Consider the following 23,868-nt stretch of genomic DNA (forward strand, 5'->3'; position numbering starts at 1 on the left):
CCATGCCGCTCTGGAACAGGCAGCTCGGACGCCCAGCTCTGCTGCCCCGGCTGGCTGTGGGGTCCCAGGTACAGTACTGTCAGCCCCTCATTCCTACCCTAAGGGGTCCCAAAGGGGACAGCCCCTACAGGGGGCTTCCCTAGGACCAGAGAGGAGGACAAGGGGCAACGGGTCAGGTAGCCACGGTGCCCTGGTCTCAAGGCACCTCCATCGCAGGACTGGTCTGGCCAATAGCCTCCCACCCCTTGGGTCCAGCGGTACCTGACCAAGGGCCAAAGGGCAGCCCCCCATCGGGGGCTGAGAGGTTAGGGCTCCCAACCAAGAAGGGTTGCCTTGATTCAGTGAGATGTAGGGAGGAGGGCTTTGTCAGCTGGGCAGGTCTGGGTTAGGGGCACAGACTCTGACGGTGGCCCTAGGGGGATGGTGGGAACCAGGAGGCTTGTTCTGTTCTGGGATCTCCTGCCCAGGCAGGGGCAGAGCCAGCCTCTCCCTGATGAACCCTGAGTGGGGTCTGGTCGCACCGGTGTGACCTTGGTAGGCTCAGAAGAAGCCCGGCAGCCTGTCCCAGCCAAGGCTGGTGGAAGGTCATCCCTAAAGACTGGTCACCTGCTGGACACCACGGCCCTTCCCCCCGTGGCCAGCTGCCACCTGGGGCACATTGGGACACTCCAGAACTATCACTCAGGTGAACTGAACCCTAGAGGGTGGTCCTTGAAATGGGCTTTGCTGCGTTGAGTTGGCCTTTCTACTAGCAGCTCTGCAGGGAAGCTAGAGGCTGCCTCAGCTGAACAGAAAAAAAACACCTTGAGGAGGGAAACTTCTCCTGGGGGTGAGGAGCCCTGTGTTTTAGTGAACTTCACTGACTCCAACCCAGGATTGTAGCAACATGTCCTTTTAATGTTAACCATTTGCACTCAATTGGGGAGCAGGGAAGCCAGGAATTTTGGATGCTCCAACTCCGGGAAGCAGCACAGCTTCTCTCTGGACTCTGTTCTGCTCTCTTTCAGGACAGAAATGGAGCGCTGGCCTCTGGGCCAGGGAAACCCAAGGGGGCAGGTGGGGTGGTGGCAGTGAGTGCAGGCTGGGGCCCCAGGCCTGGGTCTGTGAAGAACCTGGTCTGTGGCTCATGTGCCTCTGCTGACCCAGAATGGAGAACTTCCAGTACAGCGTCCAGCTGAGCGACCAGGACTGGGCTGAGTTCTCAGCCGCCACCGAAGAGTGTGGCCTCCTGCAGGCTGGCCTGGCCTCTGGGGATGAACCCTTGTCTAGCGACACTGACCAAAGGGACAGCAGTGGCAGCAGCCCCCCAGGACCCTCACCCTTTCTCGAGGGGCAACTGGCTCCCGGAGGAAGTAGCTGGCCCAGCTTTGAGGAGGAGGACAAGGCTGCAATCCGGCAGCTGGTCAGCAGGTCTTGGCATGAGCCCATGCTGGCCCCAGAGGCCTGTCAGCAGATGCCCAGCACGTCCGCACGGTCAGAAGCTCGGCTGTCCCTCAGCCCTGGTGCCACCCCTCTCATCCAGGGCTCATCCCTCCCGGGGCCAGTGTCTTCCAGAGACGAGATGCAGAGGCTTCTACAGGGGCCAGCCCCCCGGGGCCCTGCCCCTGCTCCCGCTGGTGAGCCCGCTGGGAGTCCTGAGTCCCCTGGCCACAGTGCTGCCCCCCAGAGGTCCCCTGGCAGCCCTGGAGCCCCGCCAAGAAGCCCTGGCCGAAAGAAGAGGCGCACTGCAGGCACCAAAGCGGGTGGGCGTTCCGGTGGCCCAGGCCCTGCTCCCACCCAGCTGGGTTCCCCACTGCTCACAGAGGCCAAGCCTGAGGACAGCCTCAGCCCTGCTGGGTCCAGGGGGAAGGGTCTCCCGGCAGGAGCAGCAAAGCAGACAGCAGGAACTGGGCCAGAGTCTGCAGGAGCCCCCGAGCAGGTGGCCAGACAACAGCCAGGTGTGGATCTGCCTACGTCTGTCCCTACTACTGAGCAGGGAGCAGACCGACTTGGAATGAGCCCCAGAGCTGAGCCATGCGCTGCGTCCACGTCTGACCCAGGGGCTCCTCTAGACGTCACCATGAAGTCAGACGTGGCTCTATCCACACCTGCCTCCAAACCTCAACCTGATGAGTCTCAGTCTACACCTGCCTCCAAGCCTCAACCTGATGAACCTCAGTCTACATCCGCCTTCAACGCTCAACCTAATGAGCCTCAGTCCACACCCACCTTCAGTCCTCAACCCGATGAACCTCAGTCTACACCTGCCTTCAAGCCTCAACCCGATGAACCTCAGTCTACACCCACCCTCAACGTTCAACCCAAAGAGCCTCAGTCCACACCCACCTTCAGTCCTCAACCCGATGAGCCTCAGTCTACACCTGCCTCCAAACCTCAACCCGATGAGCCTCAGTCTACACCCACCTCTGAACCTCAACCCGATGAGCCTCAGTCTACACCCACCTTCAAGCCTAGACTGGATGTGGACCTGCTTGTGCCGGGCCCAGTGGTCCAGCCAGAGGTGGATTCATCTATGCCTGCCTCAAAGGCTGTACCATGCACAGCTCTGCCTCACCGTGTGCTCGAGGCTGGGTCTGATGTGGGTGTGTCTACACCACCTGCTCCCACACCCCAGGCTGGGCCTGACATGGTGGAAGCAGAGGTTGTTCCTGTGGCCAAGCTGGGTTTGAGCCCTGTTTGGTCTTTAGAGGGGCACCAACAGAAGCCCAGAGGGGAGCCCTCAATAGATGCCCCTGGACACCACACTGGGGAGCCCCCTCTAGGCCCCATCCAAGCACCCAGGAAGAAGAAAGTGCGATTCTCCATGGCTGTGCCCAGCTCCGAAGAGCCATGGTCAGGAGAGGTCTCAGGCCCACCCTCTCCGGCCACAGCCCCCAGGATGGCATCTGGGGGCCACAGAGGTTCTGGAGCCTGGGACTCTGTGGCAGTTGGGCCCCGGAGCCCCCAGCCTCGGATTCTGAAGCACCTGCCCCCGCCTGCCCCCTCTGCCTCCATGGGGCCAGGGCCCAGGAGCTGCTTTGCAGTGACCCTCCCGGAAGCCTATGACTTCTTCTTTTGTGACACCATTGAGGAGGAGGACGAAGAGGCTGAGGGGGCAGCAGAGGCTGCCCAGGCTCCAGCTGAAGTCCAGTGGCCGGATGTATGTGAGTTCTTCTTCCAAGACAGCCAAATCCAGAGGTCGAGGCACCAGGAGGGCCGCTCCCAGGCCCCACCCCTACAGGCTGGGCCTGTGCCGGCCCCTCCACCTGGAGACCCCATGCCAATCTCCATCCCTGAGGCATATGAACACTTCCTCGAGGAGGACAGGTCAGGGGGCACCCTGGGGCCAGCCGCCCTTCTCCAGACGCAGGTCACAGAGCCCCCCAGGTCAGTCCTCTGGGGAGTGGGGACTGGCGCCCCACCGGAGTCTAGCCCAGCCACAGTGGAACAGCTCACCCTGGCCATCAGGGAAGCAGGTATGTGTTGCGGGGGCCTCCTGGTCTGTCTGGGAACACACTGTCCGGGGAGTTCAGCCAAGAGGGCCATCGGGGAGGGACAGGGACTTCAGGATCCTGGGTTGTGAGCTGGTGGGGGGGCCTCAGGGGTGATCTGCTCAGGAGGGGCCCCTCCTCCTGCCTCCTCCCCAACTCCCAGGAGACAGTCCAGGTGGGGCAGCCCCAGCCAGGCAGGGGGTGGCTCCACAGTGGCTGTCCCCTTGTGTTCAGCCCCAGAGAACTTGGGTCATCCCCAGCTCAGTCTGCACTGTCTGCAGGTCAGGCTCACATTCCCTCTAGAAGATATTTTACAAACCAGGAAACAGCACCCCAGATGCACTCGCCCAAGTCAGCCTGACTCAACTCTGCCACACGCTACCCTGGGTCTTGGGACAGAGGTGTCACAGGAAGGACATGACTCAGGATAGACGTGGCCAGTTCAGGTGTGTCTGAGTGGGGCAGCAGGAGCTCAGGCCATGATTCTCTTCCCCAGTGGCACCCCGCGGTCCCCTCACCTCGTTCACCTTCAGCCAGAAAGACATGTGCATGGTGTTCGTAGCCTTTGCTACCTGGGCTGTGAGAACGTCAGACCTGCACGCCCCAGATGCCTGGAAAACAGGTTTGTGGGGCCGGGGTGGGGTGGGCTGGTGTCCAGAAGTCCAGTGGAGGGGCAGTGGTGTCCAGTCCCAGCTTCTGGGCTAGCAGGGATGAGAGGCCCATGGGGAGGTGTGATTTCCTGCGTTGCAGACCTACCCTTGCTCTGCCAGCCTGCCCTTGTCCTTTGAGAGTCAGCCTGTGTGGATGGAGGGTGGTGGCCAGGCCAGGACAGAGCTGGCGCTCAGGAGGTCTGTGCTTCTCTTGCAGTGCTGCTGGCCAACATTGGCACCGTCTCTGCCATCCGATATTTCCGCCGGCAGGTGGAGCGGGGGCGCCACAGCCGTAGTCGCAGCCCCAGCCCCAGCTCTAGCCCCAGCCCCTAGGACCCAGGTTCGGCCCAGGAAGATGCAGGACAAGGAAATGTCCACAGGTGCTCAGGACAAGGCGCTGCCCTCAGGCCTTGCCCTCTGACTCTTTGTGTTCTGCAGTGTCTAAGATGGAGACTGCGTCCTTGGTCCTGGCTCCCCTGGACTCCACTGAGGGTCTGACCAGTGGCCGAGGCCAAGGCTGTGCTCCACGCTTGGGAGCAGGGAGATTCTGAAAGGCTGGGCAGGTAGGGGCTGAGCCGGAAGCTGGTTAGTAAGGTGGCCAGGTTAGCAATAAAAAACACAGGGCATCCAATGAAAACTTGAATCTCAGACCCTCAGGATGAGACCCACTTACACTAAGGAACTGTTTGTGGTTTATCTGAAACCAGAATTAACTGGAATCCTCATCCTATGTGGTTATGCTTCTGGAGGGAGGGCCACGACAGGGCAGTGGAAGTTAGAGGGGTTCAGAGCAGCAGCAAGGCCCCAGAAGGAGATCCGGGCAGGGGGCAAGGGCAAGGAGGCAGAGAGCCTCGAGGCTGGGGGTGGGGGCACTGTCCCAGCCTCTGCCCTATTTACAAGAGGCTGGGCCAGTGGAGGCCTCTGAGGCTTCTCTGACCCTGGAACCCCAAAGGTCTGGTCAAGGCCTCCTTGGTTCCTGCCTGAGACAGTGAGCAGGTACCCAGAGGGGTAGGGGTCCGTAAGCAGGGCCTGGAGCCCAGCCTCTGGGGCGCCCTGGAGGAGCTACAGAGATGGAAGGCAAGGGTATCGGGTGGAGGGATTGGACACCTGGCTTTGCCCAGGGCTGAGAGGAGCTGGAGATGGGACAGGAAAGTGGGTACGGTGCAGGCAGTGGTGGAGCAAGGGGTACTTGGGTGGGTGTCCAGCCCTGGAAGCAGCACATGCAGGGCCCCCAAGACGCAGGAGACTACTGGCTGCTGAGGACAGGACGCATGGACACACAGCACCAATAAAACCTCCTCTTTCCTTCCTGTTTGGTCTCCTGCCGGTTTCTCCTGACCAGTTTGTCCTACTCACACACGCCCAGGCCACCCTCCTCCCTCTGCTCATCATGTCTCAGACCTCGCTGACCTCCGACCCTTGTGCCCTCTGGTTTCACATACTCTGGCCCTCGCTAATCTGACTTTCTCAGCCCTCTGACCTTTATGCTTGTGCCATCCCCCTCCCAGGTGAAGCCGCTGCCCCAAGTCCGCGTCCTCATTCCTTCCCTGAGAGGCAGGCCGAGGTGTGGCCCCTCTGGGTGTCCAGTCACCTTGGCCAAGGTGTCCAGGGCCCAGGGTAACTCAGGGTCCTTGACGCTCCCTCCCCCTGCTAGGGTCAGACCCAGACTCGACACTGCCTGTGGCCCCACAGGTAAGTCCTAGGTCCTGTTGTGGCCCCTCCTCCAGGGCCGATGCAGGCAGGTGGTCCCCAGAAGCAGCTGCTGGGGGCCATCAGATCCATTGGATGAGCCCCCGTTCAGGCTCTGGTGCTCCTCGAGGCCCCTGCCGCTGGGAAGGTGACAGAGCTTTGTCCTGGACGCTGCCGTAGCCCTGGGGGGGGCGGCCATCTGGTGGGGAGGGCAGACATGCATGTGTCTTCAGGAGGTGACACCCCAAACTCTCCCAGAAGGGGGCAGGGCCCTCACTCACCTGGGGGAGGTGGTGAGGGGTTGGGCGAAGCTTCTTTCTCAGGGGAGACCTGGGGACCCAACCACAGGTCTGAGAGATGGGCCCCAGGAAAGGGGGCTTGGAGACCACTCCTCGAATCTGCCTGACCCCACCCCCTCCTTTTCCCCTTGGCCCCCCCTTCTCCCCACTGCTCCCTTCCTGCCACCAAGCCCAGTCCCTGGTTTCCACCCACCCCCCTCTTCCGCTGTTTTCATCTCTCCTGCTCCCTCAGGGTCTCAGAAGGCTCCACGCAATTTCCTCTCCCCAACAGAACCCCTTGCCCAGGGTGGGGGCTGCTACTCACAAGCTGAGGGGAGTCTGGGGGCTGGGGCCCCCAGCCCTTGATGGAGGCACGATGGTGCCGAGAGGCTCGGGCCCGTGGGACTGCCTTCTCAGAGAGTAAGAGGGGGCCAGAGAGTCCACAACTGGAGTCAGAGACAGGCACGGACACGGGGACCGAGCAGAACAGGCTGGAGGGCTCAGGTCCAAGCGAGCTCTGCATCACACTGAGGAACTGTCGGGAGAGCACTGGTGACCGAGGCCCCCTGAGAGGCCCCTGCCCCAGAAACCCCCTTAGCCACCCACAGTGGCCTGAGCAGACCTCAGGCTTCGGGTACCCTCTCAGCCTCAGGCTGTGGGCACACCAGCTCTTTCTGTCACCTAGCAGGGGACTGACCTCATCCAGGCTCTGGACGTCTGTGATCTTGCGGTGGGAAGTGGCAGGTGGTGTGTAGGGGTCAGCGTAGAGCGGGGAGTGGGGTGTCTCCAGGGAATGGTCTGGAGCCTCAGGGCTGCTGTCTAGGCTCAACTATAGGCAAGAGACAGGAGACACAGCTTCCTGGGGCTGGAACTGGCCAAGCCCTTCCTTCTCTGTGCAAGGGACCTCTGGTGGTTTCAGGAGTGAGGAGGCCAAGGAGGTGGATTGTGGGAGGGAGCGGAGGGTCATGCCTGGAGCCAGGGTCAACATGATGGCCCACCTTGGTCAGGTCCAGGTGTAGCAGGGCGGCTGGGCCAGGCCTCTCAGCCCGGGCCTTGTTCCTGGGTGATCGGCTGCTGCCGCCCCGTCTCAGCTTTGCCCTGTGCCCACCGACGCTGGTGCAGCCAGGGTTGGCTTGCTCCTGTGGGAACCAAGGACCTTCCAGAAGGTTTCCTGGGGCCCTCTCCCATACAACGGTCTGAAGCTACACAGACTCCCTTCCCCTTAGGAACTAGGAAGTATGCCATGGGGTCCCCAACACAAACTTCCCTCATGGTTCTGTACCCCCTCTGCCCATTACCCACCCCTGCAGATACTCACTGGTGGGGGCCGGGCTGGGCAGCCTGCAGTGGATGGTGCTGAGGACTCAGGGAGGGAGTGGCTGGTGCAAGTGGAGGGGGGCGCCGGGCACCCTGAGTCCCAGCTGGTCCGTGCATCAGAGGAGAGCGAGCCTCGGCCACTGACCACAACCTGGGCAGCCGGCAAGGGGTAAAGGTGAGCCAGGTGGCAGGAACCCTCCCCACCTCCCTGTGCCCAGGCACACCTGTCTGTTTTACCGCAGCCTGGCAGCACCTGCCCTGCTGACTCCTTACCTGTGTGGACGCCCGCAGCCCCGGGAGGCTCTCAGGGCCGGGTGGTGGGGAGGCCCTGTCCTCACGGCAGACTGTCTGCAGGCAGAGCAGCCAGTGGCTATAGTCCTCGTAGCTGGCGCACACCACACGGATGGTATTGATGAGACGGCCTGGTGCACGGATGCTGTGAGGGGGCCTGGAAGGCAGGGTGCTCCCTGCCAGGCCCCAGTGCAGAGCTAGGTGCCCACCCGGGGCCACAGCCCCTCTCCCAAGCCTGGCTCCCACCCACCTTCAATCAGGAAAGAGCGGATCTGCTTCTCCTTCTCTTCCAGGTTGATGTGGATGGCGCTGAGCGGGAGCTCCCCCTGCAGGGCGTTAGGGGGACAGGGCCTGAGTCAGGGAACAATCCCTGACCCACCCCCCAGGTGAGCCCTCCTGAGTTGGGTGGGCACGTGGACACCAGGCAGAGGGCAAAGCAGGGTTGAGGTCAACACCTTGAGGGAGGCCAGGCACATCCTGTCTGTCCTAGAGGGGTGTCTTCACCCGGGCTCCAGGTGGGGCTTTCTCCAGCCAATGTCTGACTCAGGACTGGTCAGGGACTGGTACCCTGGGCCACCCATTAAGATGGGGGTGGGTGGGAAGGGATCACGAGGAAGCCCCCTGTGTTTCTCAATGACTGAAGGCCATGATCACCCCCAGAGTAGGAGGTACCCTGATGCACAGGATGGACCCTCACGCCCATGCCTACACCCACGCATGCACACACACACAACCTTCAGGCACCAGGAAGATGCCTGCTCAGAGGTACAGGCACCTTCCAGAAGCACTGCGGACCCCATGCCACCCCCAGGTGACTGGCCTGCTGGTGGCTGTGGACTTGCTAGCATGATACAGGGTGCTGAGGCAAGGTGCTCACCCTCCTTGCCCACATCAGGCTGAGACCAGACTGACCAGGACAGCAGGCTGGGTGGGTGGGGCCACTTGTCCCAGCAGGCCCCGACATACAGGTTCCTCCTGAGCCGTTGCCCCCTCCCACCCCCATGTGCAGGGAGCCTCCCTGGGGCGGGTCTGCAGTGGGGAGGGACCCACCTTAAAGCAAAGCCCATCTGCTTCCTCGGAGAAGATGGCCAGGGAGGTTGGGTACAGGACAAGAAGCCGGTCCCACTGCTCCTGCAGGGAGGTCACAGGGTGGAGTGGGGTCTCCGCTGGCATACACCCAGGGCCTGGCCCCATCTGGAGCCCATACCCCGCCTCCACCTCCTCCCACCTCTGTGCCCCCACCTGTGAGGGCAGATGCTGCAACTTGACCCTTGAGGCACAGATGGCACTGCCCATCACCTGGCGGCCTGATGCTGTCCGCAGCCAGGTCAGCCTGTGCTGCAGAGTCCAGGGGAGCGCGTCCTCAGTGGGGCCCTGGGAGGAAAGGTTCAGGGGCAGGTGGAGGAGGGGAAGGGAAAGGGGTGCAGGGTTCCCAGCACTGACCTGCAGGGGCTCTGGGGGGCAGCGAGGCACCCCTCCCACGAGGGCTATCTGCTTCTTCAGGTGGTAGAGCCAGCGGCCCAGCTCAGCCTGGCTGGGGCAGAGCACGAGAAGTGGGGCGGGCAGCGGGCCTGCGGGGGAGGGACAGAGTGGGCTAGGCCAGGGGCCCACAGGAGAGGCCCCTCAAGGGTTGGCAGGAACCACTGATGACCACATGCACAGCTCTGGAGGCCCCCAGTCCGCTGTCCTCCACCCCAGCCTGGCACTGCACGTGTGCCCATCAGAGGAAAAGCCAGGACCCCTCAACGTGCTCAGAGTCCCGCCAAGGTCCCAGGCCGGGTCAACAGCCAGGCTCACTGAGCAGCCTTACTGCTGTCGCCTTGTCTCGAGGGCAAGGTCAGCACAGGCAGCACCACCCGTGCTCCCACACACCTGTGATCTGGAAGGCGTGCTCTCTAGACCCCTCGAGGGGGCAGACACTCAGCTCCATCAGTGGTAACAGCCCCTGCCAGAGCATAGCGGGAGAGAAGGGCTAGGGCCCCTCTGCCTCCCGAGGGTCTGCTCTCCCCCTCCCCCAGCACCTCCCTCTGCCCATCTCCCCGCACCTGGAAAGTGAGTCCTTCAGGACCATGGGCCTGGAAGTAGAGGTGGGAGGAGAACAGCTCCAGGTAGCAGTCGCTGACATTCTAGGGGAGAGGGGGCCAGAGTCTGAGGACTGGGGGGCAGGCTCCAGGGTGGCTCCCCCCAAGCACACACCCCTAGCCCAGCCCCCACCTGGCTGTGCTGGAAACGCAGCTGGACCTTGGCGTAGTGCACAACGCTGCCTAGACTCCTCACTGCTGCCCTTCGCCGCCCCTCCTTGAACACACTCAGGAAAGGCTGCTCCAGGATTTCTTGCTGGCTCTGCAAACCTGGAATGTTCTAGGGTGGGGGAAGAGGTCAGGGGAGCAGCCTTGGCCCACAGTCTCACCATACATAGGTTAAGAACATACGAACAGCATCACATGTGTACAGAGCCCTGCACACACACAGTCTCTTCATGTGGCAACAGTGCAGAACACACACACACACACAGAGCCTCTGCTGGTCACAGAACTCTGTGGTCTAGTGATGGAGCCAGCAACCTTTCAGCTCATTGGGAATTCAACTCTTAGCTTCACTATTTCCTAACTGTGTTCCCTTATTTTGGTTACTGTGCTGTTTGAAGTCCCTTCAGTCATGTCTGACTCTTTGCGACCCTATGGATTGTAGCCCACCAGGCTCCTCTGTCCATGGGATTCTCCCGGCAAGAATACTAGAGTGGAAAAAAAAAAAAAAAGAATACTAGAGTGGGTTGCCATGCCCTCCTCCATGGGACCTTCCCAACCCAGGGATCCGACCTGCATCTCCTGCAGCTCCTGCATTGCAGGTGGATTCTTTACTGCTGAGCCGCCAGGGAAGTCCTATACTGGTTACTCAACCTTCCAAATCCTGTTGGTCAGAGGGGTTTTCAGGTGTTTGAGTGAGAGGATGCTCAAAACCCTCCCACACCTCAGCGTCAGCTGGTACTGGCTTAAAACTTGGCTCTACGCAGAAAGGTTAGGGTCCATGGAGTCACAAAGAGTTCGACACAACTGAGTGACTGAACACCACCACACCGAGAAGGGGGTGCTGATTTGCAGTGTTTGCCAGTTTGCCTGGTGTGAGTATTCTCATCACAGCCTGTTAAGCGCCACACTGCCACATGCCTCCATCTCCCTCTCAGCAGAGGCCACGGTCCTGGCAATAGCCAAGGGGTCCTCTCCCCTCACTTCAGGCATCTACTTATCTCAGGATCTTTGCTCCTGCTGCCCTCTCTGACTGGAGCACTCAGCCCAGCCCCTTCTCACCTACTCCAGCACTCGGCTCAGACCCCTTCTCTAGAGCTCCTGTCCGGGGGCCCTTCCGACGCTCCAGCCTCACTGGCCCCTGCCCATTGGTCTTCCTTTGCATTTCACCTTGGTGCCAGCCACATCTGATGTGCTGTCTTTTCCTTCTTTATCTTGTCATCAGCTTTGTCATGGATGCGAATGACATGGGAACAGGGCCCTTGTCTATTTGCCCCTTTGCTGGGCCAGGACCTAGGACAGTACTGGTGTACTAGGTGTAAGCCCTCGGTGTACTAGGGCTTCAATGCCTGTCTGCTGAAGGGAGGGATGGTCAGTGCCCACCAACAGCTGACTCTGGCAAATAGAGAATCCTCTATAAGCAGGGGTTTGATGATCAGAATGGGAGCCAGATTAGGACAGGTGCCCTACTGGGGCTGAAGTCTGGGGATCAGGGCACACTGGGGAGCTGGCAGGGGCTGCTGTGCCTTGGCCAAGCTGAGCCACCCCTTGGGCAAGCCCAGGAATGTGAACAGACAGACTCAGAGCTTCCGGGCCTCTCTGCCTCTGGGTGGGGCCTCCTGCACCCACACCCAGTGCGGGGAACGATGCTGGGATGGGACCCATGAAAAATAGGCCACGGAGCGGGAAGGGCCACACAGCTGGCCCGCGGCCTGGGCTCAGGCTTGGGGCCGTGGTGGGGCAGGCTCCCATGTGGCGGCAGAGCCCACCCCCTGACAGGGAAGGGGAGTGCTGGCTCCTCCCCTGGCCCTACCCCCCGAGGTTCAGCCAGCCCAGTCCCCTCTCCAGCTGCCATGTCCTGGCACGAGGACCACCGGGACCACATGATGCGTCCTGGACCTGCACGGAGGGAACTGAGGTCTGAGATGTGGCCACATGGAGGGATTCTGGCCAGGGCCTTGACTGAAGCGCCCTGTCTGCTTCTCTGAGGTAGCCTGGTTTCTGAAGGCAGCACAGGGAGCCCAGGGAACCCCAGGGAGCAGGAGAGGGGACAGGCCCAGGCTTCCCAGCCTGACGAACACTTGGAAAGGTTGCCTGGGAGCTGACACCAGCAGCTGTGAGGATGGGTGCTGGCCAGTGATCCCCGCATAATCACAGATGTTGTTCCTGGAGCAATAGCCTAGAGGCTCATTTCCCTCACACGCCAGGGCCTCTGCACACAGCAGAGCCTCACTCCAGCCCTTGGAGGCTGTGCCGGGTTAAAGGGCAGGTGTCTCTCCCCCTTGGTCAGCGGGTATTCAGCTCAAAGGTGGCCCAGCATATGCTTGGGAGTCCTCCTTGCTGTGTGGCGTGGGGGTACAGGATTATGTAGTAGTGGACCCCAAGGGGACATCTCTTAGAGAAACCAGGGCCAAGGGTAGTGGAGAGACTGGCTCACTGAATACAAGAAGCCCCTTACTTTCTTGGAGCAACAGTGGGGGTGGTGGTTCACAGCCCCATCGCCCGCCTGACACCCATGCCCACACAGCAGCACAGACACACGTGCTTGCCCAGGTTCAACATGCCCAGACACGATGTCCTGCATCAGGGCGCGGGGTGGGGGCTGGACACCAGGGCCCCAGGCAGGGCTGGCACGTGGCTAGGCACGGAGGCCCCGCCCTGCCGCCCCACTGACTCAGTGCCCGGTCTCAGTTTCGCTCTCCGCTCAGACTTTCGGCCTATGAGCTCCCCAGGGCGGGGCTGCACCTACTTCCTCGCTGTGCTCTGGGCTTGACTCTCCTGGGGCCGACAGGGAAGACCCTGGGCCCAGAACAAATGGGACACACACGCAGTCATACGCAGACCACTGCTACCACACCCCTCCGAGCCAAGGTACGCTACCCAGTCAGTCGCTCACCGTCCCTGGGATGTAGTGGAAGATCTTGTCAGCAGTGGTGTCCCCATCCGCACCAGCCTCGGTGCCAAACAGGCCAGCCAGCTTCCTTGCGCCGTCCTCTCTGGGGACAAGGGAGGGGGGGCTCACAGCCTGGCCCGAGGCAGATCGAGGGAGACCCTGTGACCAAGCGGCCATGGCCGTACCCTGCCCCCCTCACCTATTTCCCTTCAGCGAGGGCTTTCTGGAAAAGGAGGCCCGGAGCCTCCTAGGGGCCTGAGGGATGCAGTGGCTGTTCCCCATGGGTGGCAGTGGCAGCTGACCTGAGTAGAGCAGGTCGACAGGTCTGGGTCTTTCTGTCCCGAGCCTCCTGCCCCACCTCCTGGGGCGGGGCTCTGGGCCAGCCAGCCCTGCACCTAAGGGCTGGGGAGGCGGAGTCTTTCTGGGAGGGAGCTGGCCCTTACCAGAGGTTAAGCTGAGCCTTTCAGCTCCCTTCCCAGGGTCCGCCACATATCAGCCAGCCTGGGAGGTAGGGGAGGGGGAGGAGAGATTCCCCCCACTCATAGCCCAGTCAAGAGCCCCCAGTCTGTACAGGGGCTCAAAGGCCATTGCATCAGACTGGAGGTTGTCTAGGGTCGGAGGACCAGAAAGGAGCTCCCTGAGCCCAGCGACCCCCCTCCAGACATGTGAGTGCACATCCTGTTTCCACGTAAATGCCAGCCTGAGTCACCAGTGACTGTACGGGACATGTGCTCACTCTCAGCTGTTGAAGCGGGAGTCTGCAACTGGGGAAGGAGGAACTAGGACCCTCCTGCAGCCTCCTCTCTGCCTCCGTCCAACTCTCACCCCAGGTCAAGATAAATGGTTCTGAGGCTTAACCAGAATCCAGATTCTAAGGGAGAGGGCATAACCCTCCCAGGTGTACCTGGGACTGGTGAGGTCAGGGGGCATGCCATGCAGAGCCTGGGTAAGACTTGGGCCAGCACAGCCCTGCCCCTGGATGTGACGGCGCTGTCCCAAAGCTCCCAGATGCCAACACGGAGCCTCGGCTGGGGCACACAGCCACCCCAGGCCCCTCTGGTCACCCTAGACAGGACCCTGAGAGGCAGAAATGGATATTCAACCATAGGCCCGCAGAGCCCAAGAAACATGTTTATTGTTCAAGTGGCTCATATTGCTGTGTGGGGTTGGCAGCAGATGGTGCCCAGCTCAGTGCAGGATCCAGAAATGACACCACAGCCATGGGAAGGAAGCCCAATTTGTGCCCTCCCTGGGAGAGTGTCTGGCTGGGCACGTCAAGGGTGGTGTGCAAAGCACAGGCTGGGGGGTCTGCACCTGACTCAGAAAGGCCCCCGCCCATAACTGCTCTGCATCACCCCTCGGTCCCTCCAGGTGTGCAGAGTCCAAGTTGGCTCCTCACCCATGGGGAATGCCAGTGTCCACTCCATTGCTCCCCAGGGCCCTCAGTAGGGTGGGAGGACACCCAGGAGAGCAGCTTGGCCCCAGAGATAGGACACTTCAAGAGTAAACGAAGAAATGGGTAGCTGCAGCCTGCTCATCAATCAATAAATTAATGAGTGAATAAATAAACGGCACACACACTGAGAAAGAAACACAGTAACGCCCGGGCTAGACGCACGGTGGACGGTCGGCGCTGGATGTCCCTGGTGGGGGCCAAGCCCCGCCCCACGAGCAGGGGAGGGAAGTGCTGGGCCCTGGGGGCTTAAGGCACGAGGGAGGCCGCCGGCCGGCCTCTGTGCAGCCGTGCCACTGGGTCAGAGGCTGGTGGACGACACGGACAGCGTGGGTGAAGAGGGCGGAGGGAAGTTGAGTAGCTCCAGCACCGCCACGCCCACGCTGCTACGCCGCGTGAACATGCAGGACGCGGCCACCCACTTGTTGGTCCTCGGGTTGTACTTCTCGATGGAGTTGAGGCTGGAACTGCCGTCATTGCCCCCCACGGCGTACAGCCATCCATCCATGGCCACCAGGTCGTGTGTGCTCCTGGGGGCAGGGTGGAAGGGGACGAGCAGGGGATGAGGCCGGGGGTGAGGAGGGGGCAGGGCCAGGGTCTGGGGCTGTGGCCACTGGAAAAGCCTGGGGGCACTGCCTAGGGAGGCGTCTTTGGGGCGGGGCCTTGATACGGGGGGCGGGGCCCTGAAAGGGGAGACTCAGGAGGGAGGTGGGGGACAAGCTGTGCAGGGATAAGGCCCTGTCAGTTGGGGGAACAGAGGGCAATGGTGGTGACAGTTCTCGGGGCCCGTGCACCTTCTGATGTTCATGGGCGCCACACTCTCCCAGGCGCCTGCCTTGGGGCTGTATCTCTCCACAGAGTTGAGGCAGCTGGTTCCATCATTGCCACCGGCCACGTAGAGGGCCCCCTCCAGCACCGCCACGCCTGCTGAGCTACGCCGGCTCAGCATGGAGGCCAAGGGCGTCCAGGAGTTCACCTGAGGTGGAGGGATGGGCTGGGGGTCGACCCACCACCAGCCTCCCTCCACCTCCACGTGCAGACCTCTACTCTAGGGTGGGGAGTCTGTGAGACAATGTGGACATAGAGGGATTACCCTCTGGGGGATAGGGGTGGCCACAGTGTTGACCTCAAGCACCTCTGGGAACAGGGATATGTGACTGGGGAATTTCACACCTGGGGCTCATACTTCTCCACGGTGGCCAGGTGTGATGAGCTGTCATAGCCACCCACGGCATACAGGTTTCCATCTGCAGGGAGTGAACACACTCATGGCGCCCCCGCTGTGTGTGAGAGCCTCTGGGGCTGGGTGCTACACAATGCAGGCGCCCACCGAGCATGGCCACGCGCACGTATCGCCTCCGTGTGCTCATGGCGGCGATGGATGTCCACGTTCCCGTCAGGGGGTCATAGCGCTCAGCACTGTAGACACCAGGACTGCGGCTGACCTTGAGCAGTGGAGGAAAGGCAGTCCCGGCCCCAGGACCTGCCCTCCCCTGAAGCATGACTAAAATTCCGTGCTAGGCAGTCAGGAAGGCTGACCCCAGAATCCCACTGGAGCTGAAAGCAGGGCCATGCTGGGTAGACATGGGCCATGGACTGCCTGGACAATGCTGGGCAAGTGTCCACCTGGGTCCAGCCCCTGCCCTGGGGGAAGGACCCCAGAGAGGAAAGATCATGCCACTGGGCTGGCCAAGGTATTGGGGACCCTGGTGACCTCAGGCAGGGTGCCCCTTGGCTCCTCACAGGCAGGACCCCTGCAGGCCTGGTATAGCAGCACCTGCTGAGCCAACTCTGAAAGGCCACCCGGCCCTGACCCCGGCTACTACCTGTTGAGGCAAGAGGCCCCATCGTAGCCACCAGCTGCATACAGGAGCCCATGCAGGGCAGCCACACCCAGGCAGCTGCGCCTCGTGCCCATGGACACCTCCGGCTGCCAGGTGTTGGTCACAGGGTCGTAGGACTCTACGGTGGCCAGATCTGAAGTCCCGTCGTAACTAGGGAAGGGTCCACTGCTGGTCAGGGCTGGCCCAGTGGGCACACGCCAAGCCCCTGACCTGAGACCAGCCTCTAGTCTTACCCGCCCACAGCATACAGCCGGTTCCCCACTGCCGCCACGCCCACCCGGGCTCGGCGTGTGGACATGGAGGCCACCACGTGCCAGCGGTCAGTGCGCGTGTCATATGCTTCACAGTCCCCGTGGATAGCGAACAGGCTCCCACCACCTAGGGATGGGGAGGTGACGGGGCAGGACGAGGGCCCAGGGAGGTAGTCGGCTAGAAGGCTCTATCACATCTCGAGATTGAGGGCCTGGAGGCTCCCAGGGCGAGTGGGGTGGGGACTGGTGAGTGGGTCACACCATGGGGGGTGGAAGAGCAGATGTGGGGTGAGTGCAGGATGGAACTAGCACAGGGTTGGGGAGTAGGACTTGTGCTGGGCTCATGGGTAGGGACATGGGGCAGGGCCTGGGGGACAGGACAGGTGGGCATACCCACAGCAAAGAGCACAGGACCAGCGCCTTCACAGCGCCGGGGCCGGGTGCGGCTTGTGCCCAGGACGCCCCTCTGCTCGGGCAGCAGGTGGAACTTGAGGGCCTCGATGAGTAGGTCCTTGCAGTCTGGGTGGTGCCGCACCAGGCTCTCAGCGTCCACATGGCCAAGCAGGAAGTCCCGGCTCAGCAGGGGCAGGCGGACACACTTCATCAGCTGGAGTGTGGATGCTATAGTCAGGTAGCAGGCCTTGCCCTGAGACCCTCTCAGGTACCCTGGAACCTTTTTGAGACACATGCCTGCATCACCCCTGTGGGGTTTGTGGGCACAGAAGAGCCCAGGCATAGCTGGGTCCTCAGCCATTGGGTCCCTTCCTGAGCACCGTGGGCCCCGCTCCCGGGCCTGGCCTCACCCGAGGAACATGCTGCCTCCGGGCATCCACATCATGCTTGACCCAGCTCAGGACGGCACGGTAGACGTCCTCCTCTGAAGGCACGTTCAGGCTGTCGCTAGAGACCAGTTCCAGCACCTGGGGGTGGGGACCCTCAGACCTGAGATCTGGGGAGGATCTTGGGGCCCATGGAGCCCTGAAGGTGCCTGGGAGGGAGAGTCCAAGGGGCCCAGTGTTCCTATGAGGACGGGCCAAGCAGGGTCAGAAGCCACAGGTCCAGTTCCTGGGGGCCAATTCCAGGGTCGTCCTGGGGATGTGGAACCAGGGACTACTGGGGTAGTAGGTAGAATGTGATCAAGACAGGAGAGTGTCAGGAATCAATGGTGAGTGCTTGGGTGGAGTTAGAAAAACAGGGGTGGTTGTGCCCAAGGGACGGTGGTTGGGTTGGAATGTGGGTCAGAAACTGGGGATAAAGGTTGAGAAACAAAAGACCAGGTTTTTAGGATGCAGATGAAGGAGCCAGGGACCAAGGCTGGCTCTGGGGTCCAGGAACTAGGTCAGGGTCAGGATCCGGGTCAAGGTCCAGGCTGTTCCCCAGCTACCAAGTTACCTGCTTCAGCGGCAACAGCATGAACTCCTCGGTCTTGGCCACGTCCACGAAGTGCTGCAGCACGTACCTGTGTGCTGCCTTGAGCAGATCACCGCAGGAGTGTGTGTCGGCGAAGCCCCGGATGCCCAGGCAGTTGGAGGGGTCCAGCTGGCTCAGCAGGAACTTGCAGCAGGCGTCTCGGACGCCATTCAGCTGCAGGAGGCTGGCTGCTGGGAGCAGAGTCTGTGAGGCAAGGTGGGAGAGAGGGCCAGGGGAGCAGGGGCAGAGAAACAGATGTGAGGACTGAGGGAGTGGCCACACTACAGATGCTGGGGGCATGGGGTGAGTGGAGGCACCGGCACCGTGGCAGCACGGGCCGTGAGGCTGAGGCCGCCACACCTGCACGTTGCCTTCTCCCACCACGATTTCGGCTGTGTATGCAAACTGCACCAGCTGGTCCAGGGCCTGAGGGTCAATGTCGTGCAGTGTCACGTGTGTCTGACGGCTCTCACTCATCTCGTCTGGGTGGGGGGAGGTATGGGACAGCGAGTCAGGCTGGGGCCCAAGCCAGGAGAGCTGCAGAGCCCCCCAGCACCTGGACGGGATGGGCTGTACTTGCTTGTGAACATGGCGTGGAAGTAGGGGCTGCAGGAGGCTAGCACCACCTTGTGTGCCCGGATCTCCTTGGCAGCTACATGCAGGACGATGTCACACAGGAGGCCGCGCTGTCGCATGCGGCTCATGGCCACGAAGGCGTCGTGGTAGTGCCGCTTGGAGTTGTGGGACACAGCGTGGCCCTCGCGGCTCAGCAGCTGCATTGTGCCTTCCATGGGGGCTGTGGGCCGGGCCTGCCGGGGCCGGGCACGCTCTGCCTCAGGGCTGCACATGGGCAGTGACCAGTCAGGGTGCACTCTGCACAGAACTGCTCACCCACCCTAGAGACTTTGGTCAGGGCCTGGGCACCCAGGAGGCCACCTTCCCCCAAAGAAGCCCGAACCAAGTTTCCATGAAGGACCCATGCCCCTGGGGACCCCATGCGCTCTCCAGGCGCCACCCACTCTGCTGCCTCACGGCCAGGGAGCCTCCTCGGAGTCCAGCCAGACTCTGCTCCAACCTGCTCCCCGCTCTAGGTCGGCTCCCATGCCAGACCCCGCTCGTTGAACCTGTACAGCTTCCTCTGCCACGATCCCTGCTCAGGCACATACTTCCCTCCCGCCGGGAGCACCCCCAGCTTCCTAGGCCCTCCTTGGGACTAGGCTCTCTGTCCATTGCTGGCCACCCTTCCCGCGCCCCCGTCGGAGTCCGGTGTCCTCCGCACGGGCTGCGGGAAGTGCACGAGGTGAACTGATGCGTACTGGCCGGTGGCCCTGAAGCGGACCCCTACATGACAGGCAATGTAACCTCTTTTGACCCTTAATCCCTCATCCTGCAGACAAGCCGCGCGAGTCTTTGAGAGGCACAGCCGGAATTCAAGGGTGGCGGGTGGGGTCAGACCTCCGGGAGCAGCCACCTCGGGATGCCCTGCCCCGGCTGTGTGCGCGGATAACGCAGGGGGTCTGGACCCTCCGCGGTCCGACGAACCAGCAGGGCGCCAGGCCGCCCCCTCCCGGCAGCCTGCCAGGGTTGGCGCGCCCCTCCTTCCCTCCTACTCAGCCCTAGCCAGTCACTAACCCTAACCCCTGGCCCACTCACGCTGGAGGCTGGGGCGGCGGCGGCGGCGGCGGAGCCTCCGGAGCGGGCCCGGGGCTGCCGTGCTCCGGACTTTGCGTCCTGCCGACGGGGCGCTCGGTGCGAGGCTGCATGGGGCTCGGCCGCTGGTCCGCCGCCGTTCCGCGGAGGACGCACAGACAAGCCGATGCCGGGCGGCTGAAGGGCTGCTCCGCGGTGGCGACCGGCTGGGCGTCCCTCGATCCCGCCGCTTGCCCGCAGCCGCTGTTTCTCGGCGCCGCCCGCCCGGCCTCCCGCGCTCTCCCGCGGTTTCGGGGACGCTGCCTAGAGGGCGAATCCTCTCAATGTTTTGGGGCTCCGTCCGCCTCCTCCTCCAGGAAGCCCCCCCGGGCCGCGCCCGTCGCCTATATCTGCGAACCCTCCAAGATCTACCCGCGTCACCTCGTTCAAGCCTTCCCAGCCCTGGAATCTTCTGGGGGCCGAAAGGCCCAACGTGATTGCCCAGGGTGCCTCTGCTTGCCTCTCTCCAACGCCACGCAGGCCCCTTTGCCCGTCTGGCCTTGACTGGACGCTGGCTGCGGAGTGGGAGAGCGGGTGGGCTGCAAGCCCGTAGGATTGTGAGGTCCCCTGTCTTGGGATCTGGCTGTCCAGGCCTGCGGACCTCTGCCATTAGACGGGTGGAGGGAGGGGTGGGCATAGGTTGAGTTCTCCATCTCCTTCCTTCCCTAAGGCAACCTTCCAGCCTCACGGTCTTTGCACTGGCAGGCTGTTCCACAGAGCAGGCAGAGGAAAAGTGGCTGTCCCTGCCCGGGCGGGCCTGAAGACTTAGGCAAATGCCTTAGTAACTGGAGTCCCAGGAGAGGACTCGCTGGACTGAAGTATCAGGCATCCTCTTTCAGGGAGATTTGGCCAAACTGGCTTCAAAACAATGCTTGAATCTTTCCGCTGTCTGCCGCCGGTTCCTGCCCTTCAGTCCCGCCCAGCGCAGGTGCTAGGGACTACCCAATGAAGTGGTCCTCATCCTTCTGATCCTCATCAGTGTCATTTATCTTTTCGCAAACTGCTCATCTGTAGCATCTCCATTTCTGTTTTTGTTTGTTTTCCGATCTGCGGAAAACTAGATTGTTGGCTTTTTATTATTGATTTGGAAAAGCTCTTTGTATAAGAGTCCTCTCTGACACATGGTTCCCCTCACTCTCATGCATTTTTTTCCTCGGTCGATGTATTGACATCCTCACTGGCATGTGTTCACAGAGCTCTGGAAGGCTGTGGGCAGGGCTGGGCGAAGGCTACCCGGGCTCCAATCCCACCTTCCGCCAGGTCGATGTCGTTATTAGTGCCTTTTTTGGAGAAAAAGATTTGTAAGCGGACAGCGGGATTCCGCCCTACGCAGTCCTGCCGGGTTCTGGACCTCTGCAGTCCGTCCCTCAACAGAAGCGTGCGGGAGCCGTGACAGAACCAGGCCTGCGCCGGAAGCTCGAGTCCCGCTTGCCACCCTGGGAGTAGGGGCGCCGGCCATCTGAAAAAAGAGATGTGAACGCGCCCTCCCGCCTAGATGCCTCCACAGCCACCGTTGTAGAACCCTAAAGCCACCTGAAGGGGCGGTGCCAGGGGCGGGGTCGGCCTGCAGGAAGTTCTCCTGGCGCAAGGGCTGCTGGGACCGGAGGTAGGGTGCACGTTGAGGTACAGCAGTCATGGCAGCGGCGCTTAGCCGCAAGCGGTGAGTTGAGGCTCCTATCCAGCCTTTCGGAGGGTGCTTACGTCCATAGGGGCTCCCCTTGAGCCTCTCTGTGTCCCTGGGGAGGCAGGACTGGGCACACTGGGCTCGTGGGGAGTCGTGACTCCAACGGCATGGCCCGCAGGCGCCTTGAGGAGCTGACGGTGGATGAGTTTCTGGCCTCGGGCTTTGATTCCGAGTCCGAATCGGATCCCGAAGGAGCCCCAGAGGCGGAGACGCAGGCGGTGCGCGCGGCAGCCCGGGGTCCGGATGGACCAGGTGGGAGTCCCTTGGCCAGGTGAGTGGGAGCATCCTTCATGGGCTGTGTGTAAGCCGAACCCCCTTAATCCTAATCTTCCTGGCCCGCCCTACCAGAAGTGAGCTTACCACTCTTGGCGCCTCATAACTGAGGCCTAGGGACTTCTGACTCCAACCCCAGATCCTTCGGCTTATTTATTCCTCCATCGGTATTTACCGGGCGTCTGTTTTGTGCCAAGTCGTCCGGATGATGGGCCAACGTTGGAGGATAGTCTTCTTTTCTGGCCTCAGAGAGCTTACCGGGCCTTGGATAAACGACAGTATCTAGGGTGGTAGAAGCGAAAAGTGCTGCAGACAAGAAAGAAAAGCAGAAAGATAAGAGAATAGGAATTTTAGCTGGGAGCATTTAAGGAGGTGTTAATTTAGCAAAACCTAAGAGAGTAAACTGCAGCAGTAGGGGAAGAATGGAGAAGGCAATGGCAACCCACTCCAGTACTCTTGCCTGGCAAATCCCATAGACGAAGGAGCCTGGTAGGCTGCAGTCCATGGGGTCGCTAGGAGTCGGACACGACTGAGCGACTTCACTTTCACTCTTCACTTTCATGCATTGGAGAAGGAAATGGCAACTCACTCCAGTGTTCTTGCCTGGAGAATCCCAGGGACGGGGGCACCTGGTGGGCTGCTGTCTCTGGGGTTGCACAGAGTCGGACATGACTAAAGCGACTTAGCAGCAGCAGCAGGGGAAGAATGGCAGCAGGAACAGAAAAGGTCCTTTGGTGAGAGTGCTCATTCAGAGGTGAGCTCAGCTGTGGCAGAAATGAGGGGGAAACTAGCAGGAGGAGACATGATGGTGGGCGGGGTCTTGTAGACTTTTTACCTGTGTTTCAGTACAGCCAGAAGTTATCTCATGGTTTTGGGTAGTGATGTAATGTCATGTAACTGTTAACAGAATAGGTACCTTAGGTTGCTGTGCTAAGAGCAGCTGTAAGGGTCAGGGATGGACAAAGAAATTGAGAGATGTTGCTGGTTGGAGAGGAGTCATGAGAATTTTGAAAGTACTGATAGTGAGATCTCATGACAGATTGCATGCTCAATGTGAGAGTCAGAGTTTACCTTTCACCTAAGCACCTGGAAAGGGGGAGTTTTCAACAACTGAGGTGGTGGTGTTCAGTCGCTAATTCATGTCTGATTCTTCAGCCACCCTGTGGACTGTAGCCCACCAGACTCCTCGGTCCATGAGATTTGCCAGGCAAGAATACTGGGGTAGGTTCTCCAAGAGCAGGGTGTGGGCAGAGCAAGTTTGGATGAAGCCCAAGTTCAGTGTCATATGTATTGGGATTGAAATAAGTGCATTGAAACATGTAGAGAGACTGTTGAGTGTATGAGTTTGGGTTTTGGACTGAGAGAGATCTATTGAAAACTTAGTCTGTGGAAATACCCCTGCCTTGGTTGTTGGCAGCTGCTATGGAGGGAGCAGACTAAACCTCATAGATTCTCTGAGGAAGACAGGAAGCCACATTCCTCCGCCCCCTCCCCCAACCCCTCTCTCCTCGGCCTTGGCTGTGGCTGCCAATCAGACTTGAAGACCCCCACCTTCTCAGTCGGCGTAAAGGTGGTGCATCTGAGCACAAGGACCAGCTCTCTCGGCTGAAGGACAAAGACCCCGAGTTCTACAAGTTCCTGCAGGAGAATGACCAGAGCCTGCTGAACTTTAGTGATTCAGACAGCTCTGAGGATGAAGAGGAGCAGCTCCACTCCCTGCCGAACATGCTGGAAGTGAGGCCCTACGCAAAGTTGGTGGGGGACAGGGACATATTTGTGGCCTCTGCATCCCATGCAGCCCGACCCCCTGTGTTTGGCGCAGGAAGCAAGTGAAGAGGAGGAGGAGGAGGATGGGGTCCCCAGAGGACCTGAGGGGAAGAGGAGGGATTCTGTCCCTGTGACCCTCGCCATGGTGGAGAAATGGAAGCAGGCAGCAAAGGTGAGAAGTGGCGGGGGTGGGAGGCAGCTGTCCCCCTTCCCCGAGTCTGCCCTTCCTTCATTTCAGTGATTTGGGGCTGTGCAGGCTCAGGGCTTCATTCTCTCCTTCATTCAGAGACTAGGGCTTCTGCCTGTACCTTTTTTCTGTTTTTCTCCAGGGCTCCCTGAAGTCCACTGTGGGGAGGATGTGGTCTCTGTCTTTGCTAGTTGGTGGAGGCAGGGCCATTTTGAGGGCCTTGCAGTGGTTTCTGCAGGGAAAAGAAAGGACAGAAAGGGAGAACTCCAGATATCACTTGGAGCTGGTCATAGTTCAGATCCGGGACCCTCCACCCCTCCCCTGTGGCCCTTCCAGGAGGATTCTGGACTCTCTTTGTTCCCTACATGTGGCTAAGTAACACTGCTCCTACCTCTGCTCTTGGTCTGAAGATATGGGTGAGGAATGCCTTTCTTTCAAGGCAATTCCTGGAGCTCCAGCTAGCTGCCTTTGCTTTG

At 60.9% G+C, this 23,868-nt stretch overlaps 4 protein-coding genes across 20 annotated transcripts in view; 2 read left to right on the plus strand and 2 right to left on the minus strand.

Annotated features, from left to right (window-relative positions):
* PERM1 (PPARGC1 and ESRR induced regulator, muscle 1) lies at positions 1 to 5,430 on the plus strand. The gene is made up of 4 exons (XM_069545949.1): positions 1 to 68; positions 1,008 to 3,455; positions 3,967 to 4,092; positions 4,338 to 5,430. The coding sequence occupies exons 2-4, from the start codon at positions 1,148 to 1,150 to the stop codon at positions 4,451 to 4,453; spliced, it is 2,550 nt and encodes an 849-aa protein (XP_069402050.1). The 5' UTR covers positions 1 to 68; positions 1,008 to 1,147; the 3' UTR covers positions 4,454 to 5,430.
* PLEKHN1 (pleckstrin homology domain containing N1) lies at positions 5,410 to 13,964 on the minus strand. Of its 7 annotated transcripts, XM_069545981.1 has the most exons (17): positions 13,739 to 13,964; positions 13,034 to 13,136; positions 12,838 to 12,937; positions 9,910 to 10,056; positions 9,741 to 9,821; positions 9,568 to 9,640; positions 9,139 to 9,266; positions 8,938 to 9,069; positions 8,746 to 8,826; positions 7,946 to 8,021; positions 7,678 to 7,826; positions 7,406 to 7,555; positions 7,086 to 7,226; positions 6,785 to 6,916; positions 6,413 to 6,622; positions 6,091 to 6,139; positions 5,410 to 6,008 (listed from the first exon to the last, which is right to left on the minus strand). In XM_069545981.1, the coding sequence occupies exons 1-17, from the start codon at positions 13,962 to 13,964 to the stop codon at positions 5,893 to 5,895; spliced, it is 2,094 nt and encodes a 697-aa protein (XP_069402082.1). In that variant the 3' UTR covers positions 5,410 to 5,892. The 7 variants fall into 7 exon arrangements, with proteins under 7 accessions (XP_069402082.1, XP_069402083.1, XP_069402081.1 ...); XM_069545982.1 differs by lacking the exon at positions 6,091 to 6,139 and having other exon boundaries at positions 8,938 to 9,033; XM_069545980.1 differs by lacking the exon at positions 6,091 to 6,139.
* On the minus strand, positions 13,926 to 19,739 carry KLHL17 (kelch like family member 17). 10 transcript variants are annotated; one of them, XM_069545989.1, is made up of 12 exons: positions 19,446 to 19,739; positions 18,373 to 18,632; positions 18,153 to 18,274; positions 17,775 to 17,996; positions 17,186 to 17,302; positions 16,776 to 17,055; positions 16,365 to 16,509; positions 16,114 to 16,281; positions 15,618 to 15,706; positions 15,461 to 15,534; positions 15,082 to 15,263; positions 13,926 to 14,817 (listed from the first exon to the last, which is right to left on the minus strand). In XM_069545989.1, the coding sequence occupies exons 1-12, from the start codon at positions 19,553 to 19,555 to the stop codon at positions 14,589 to 14,591; spliced, it is 1,998 nt and encodes a 665-aa protein (XP_069402090.1). In that variant the 5' UTR covers positions 19,556 to 19,739; the 3' UTR covers positions 13,926 to 14,588. The 10 variants fall into 10 exon arrangements, 8 of the variants coding, with proteins under 8 accessions (XP_069402090.1, XP_069402091.1, XP_069402097.1 ...); XM_069545990.1 differs by having other exon boundaries at positions 16,776 to 16,989; positions 19,446 to 19,691; XM_069545996.1 differs by having other exon boundaries at positions 16,776 to 16,989; positions 18,419 to 18,632; positions 19,446 to 19,674.
* The window catches only part of NOC2L (NOC2 like nucleolar associated transcriptional repressor), a 13,744-nt gene continuing 9,339 nt past the window's right edge, over positions 19,464 to 23,868 (plus strand). Inside the window, exons 1-4 of one of the 2 annotated variants that reach the window (XM_069545964.1) lie at positions 19,464 to 21,141; positions 21,284 to 21,436; positions 22,998 to 23,172; positions 23,261 to 23,377. In XM_069545964.1, coding sequence (XP_069402065.1) covers positions 21,116 to 21,141; positions 21,284 to 21,436; positions 22,998 to 23,172; positions 23,261 to 23,377 — 471 coding nt within the window. In that variant the 5' untranslated portion in view covers positions 19,464 to 21,115. Of the gene's footprint in view, positions 21,142 to 21,283; positions 21,437 to 22,973; positions 23,173 to 23,260; positions 23,378 to 23,868 lie in introns of both variants that reach the window. The other variant, XM_069545963.1, reaches the window with a different exon arrangement.

The sequence above is a fragment of the Ovis canadensis genome, chromosome 12 (genome assembly GCF_042477335.2).
Source record: "Ovis canadensis isolate MfBH-ARS-UI-01 breed Bighorn chromosome 12, ARS-UI_OviCan_v2, whole genome shotgun sequence".
NCBI lineage: Eukaryota > Metazoa > Chordata > Mammalia > Artiodactyla > Bovidae > Ovis > Ovis canadensis.

Excerpts from the sequence above, each read along its gene's own strand:
- PLEKHN1 (XM_069545980.1), bottom strand. The coding sequence starts at position 13,964 with ATGTTTCTTGGGCTCTGCGGGCCTATGGTTGAATATCCATTTCTGCCT. Across the intron at positions 13,137-13,738 it reads CCTGACCTCACCAGTCCCAG|GTCAGCTGCCACTGCCACCC; the intron begins GTACACCTGGGA and ends TGCTCTACTCAG. Across the intron at positions 9,822-9,909 it reads TGCGTTTCCAGCACAGCCAG|AATGTCAGCGACTGCTACCT; the intron begins GTGGGGGCTGGG and ends CCTCTCCCCTAG.
- KLHL17 (XM_069545994.1), bottom strand. The coding sequence starts at position 19,555 with ATGCAGCCTCGCACCGAGCGCCCCGTCGGCAGGACGCAAAGTCCGGAG. Across the intron at positions 18,275-18,372 it reads CTTCCACGCCATGTTCACAA|ACGAGATGAGTGAGAGCCGT; the intron begins GCAAGTACAGCC and ends CCCCCCACCCAG. Across the intron at positions 15,535-15,617 it reads CGTGCGCGTGGCCATGCTCG|ATGGAAACCTGTATGCCGTG; the intron begins GTGGGCGCCTGC and ends CACTCCCTGCAG.
- PERM1 (XM_069545949.1), top strand. The coding sequence starts at position 1,148 with ATGGAGAACTTCCAGTACAGCGTCCAGCTGAGCGACCAGGACTGGGCT. Across the intron at positions 3,456-3,966 it reads CCTGGCCATCAGGGAAGCAG|TGGCACCCCGCGGTCCCCTC; the intron begins GTATGTGTTGCG and ends TCTCTTCCCCAG. Across the intron at positions 4,093-4,337 it reads CCCAGATGCCTGGAAAACAG|TGCTGCTGGCCAACATTGGC; the intron begins GTTTGTGGGGCC and ends CTTCTCTTGCAG.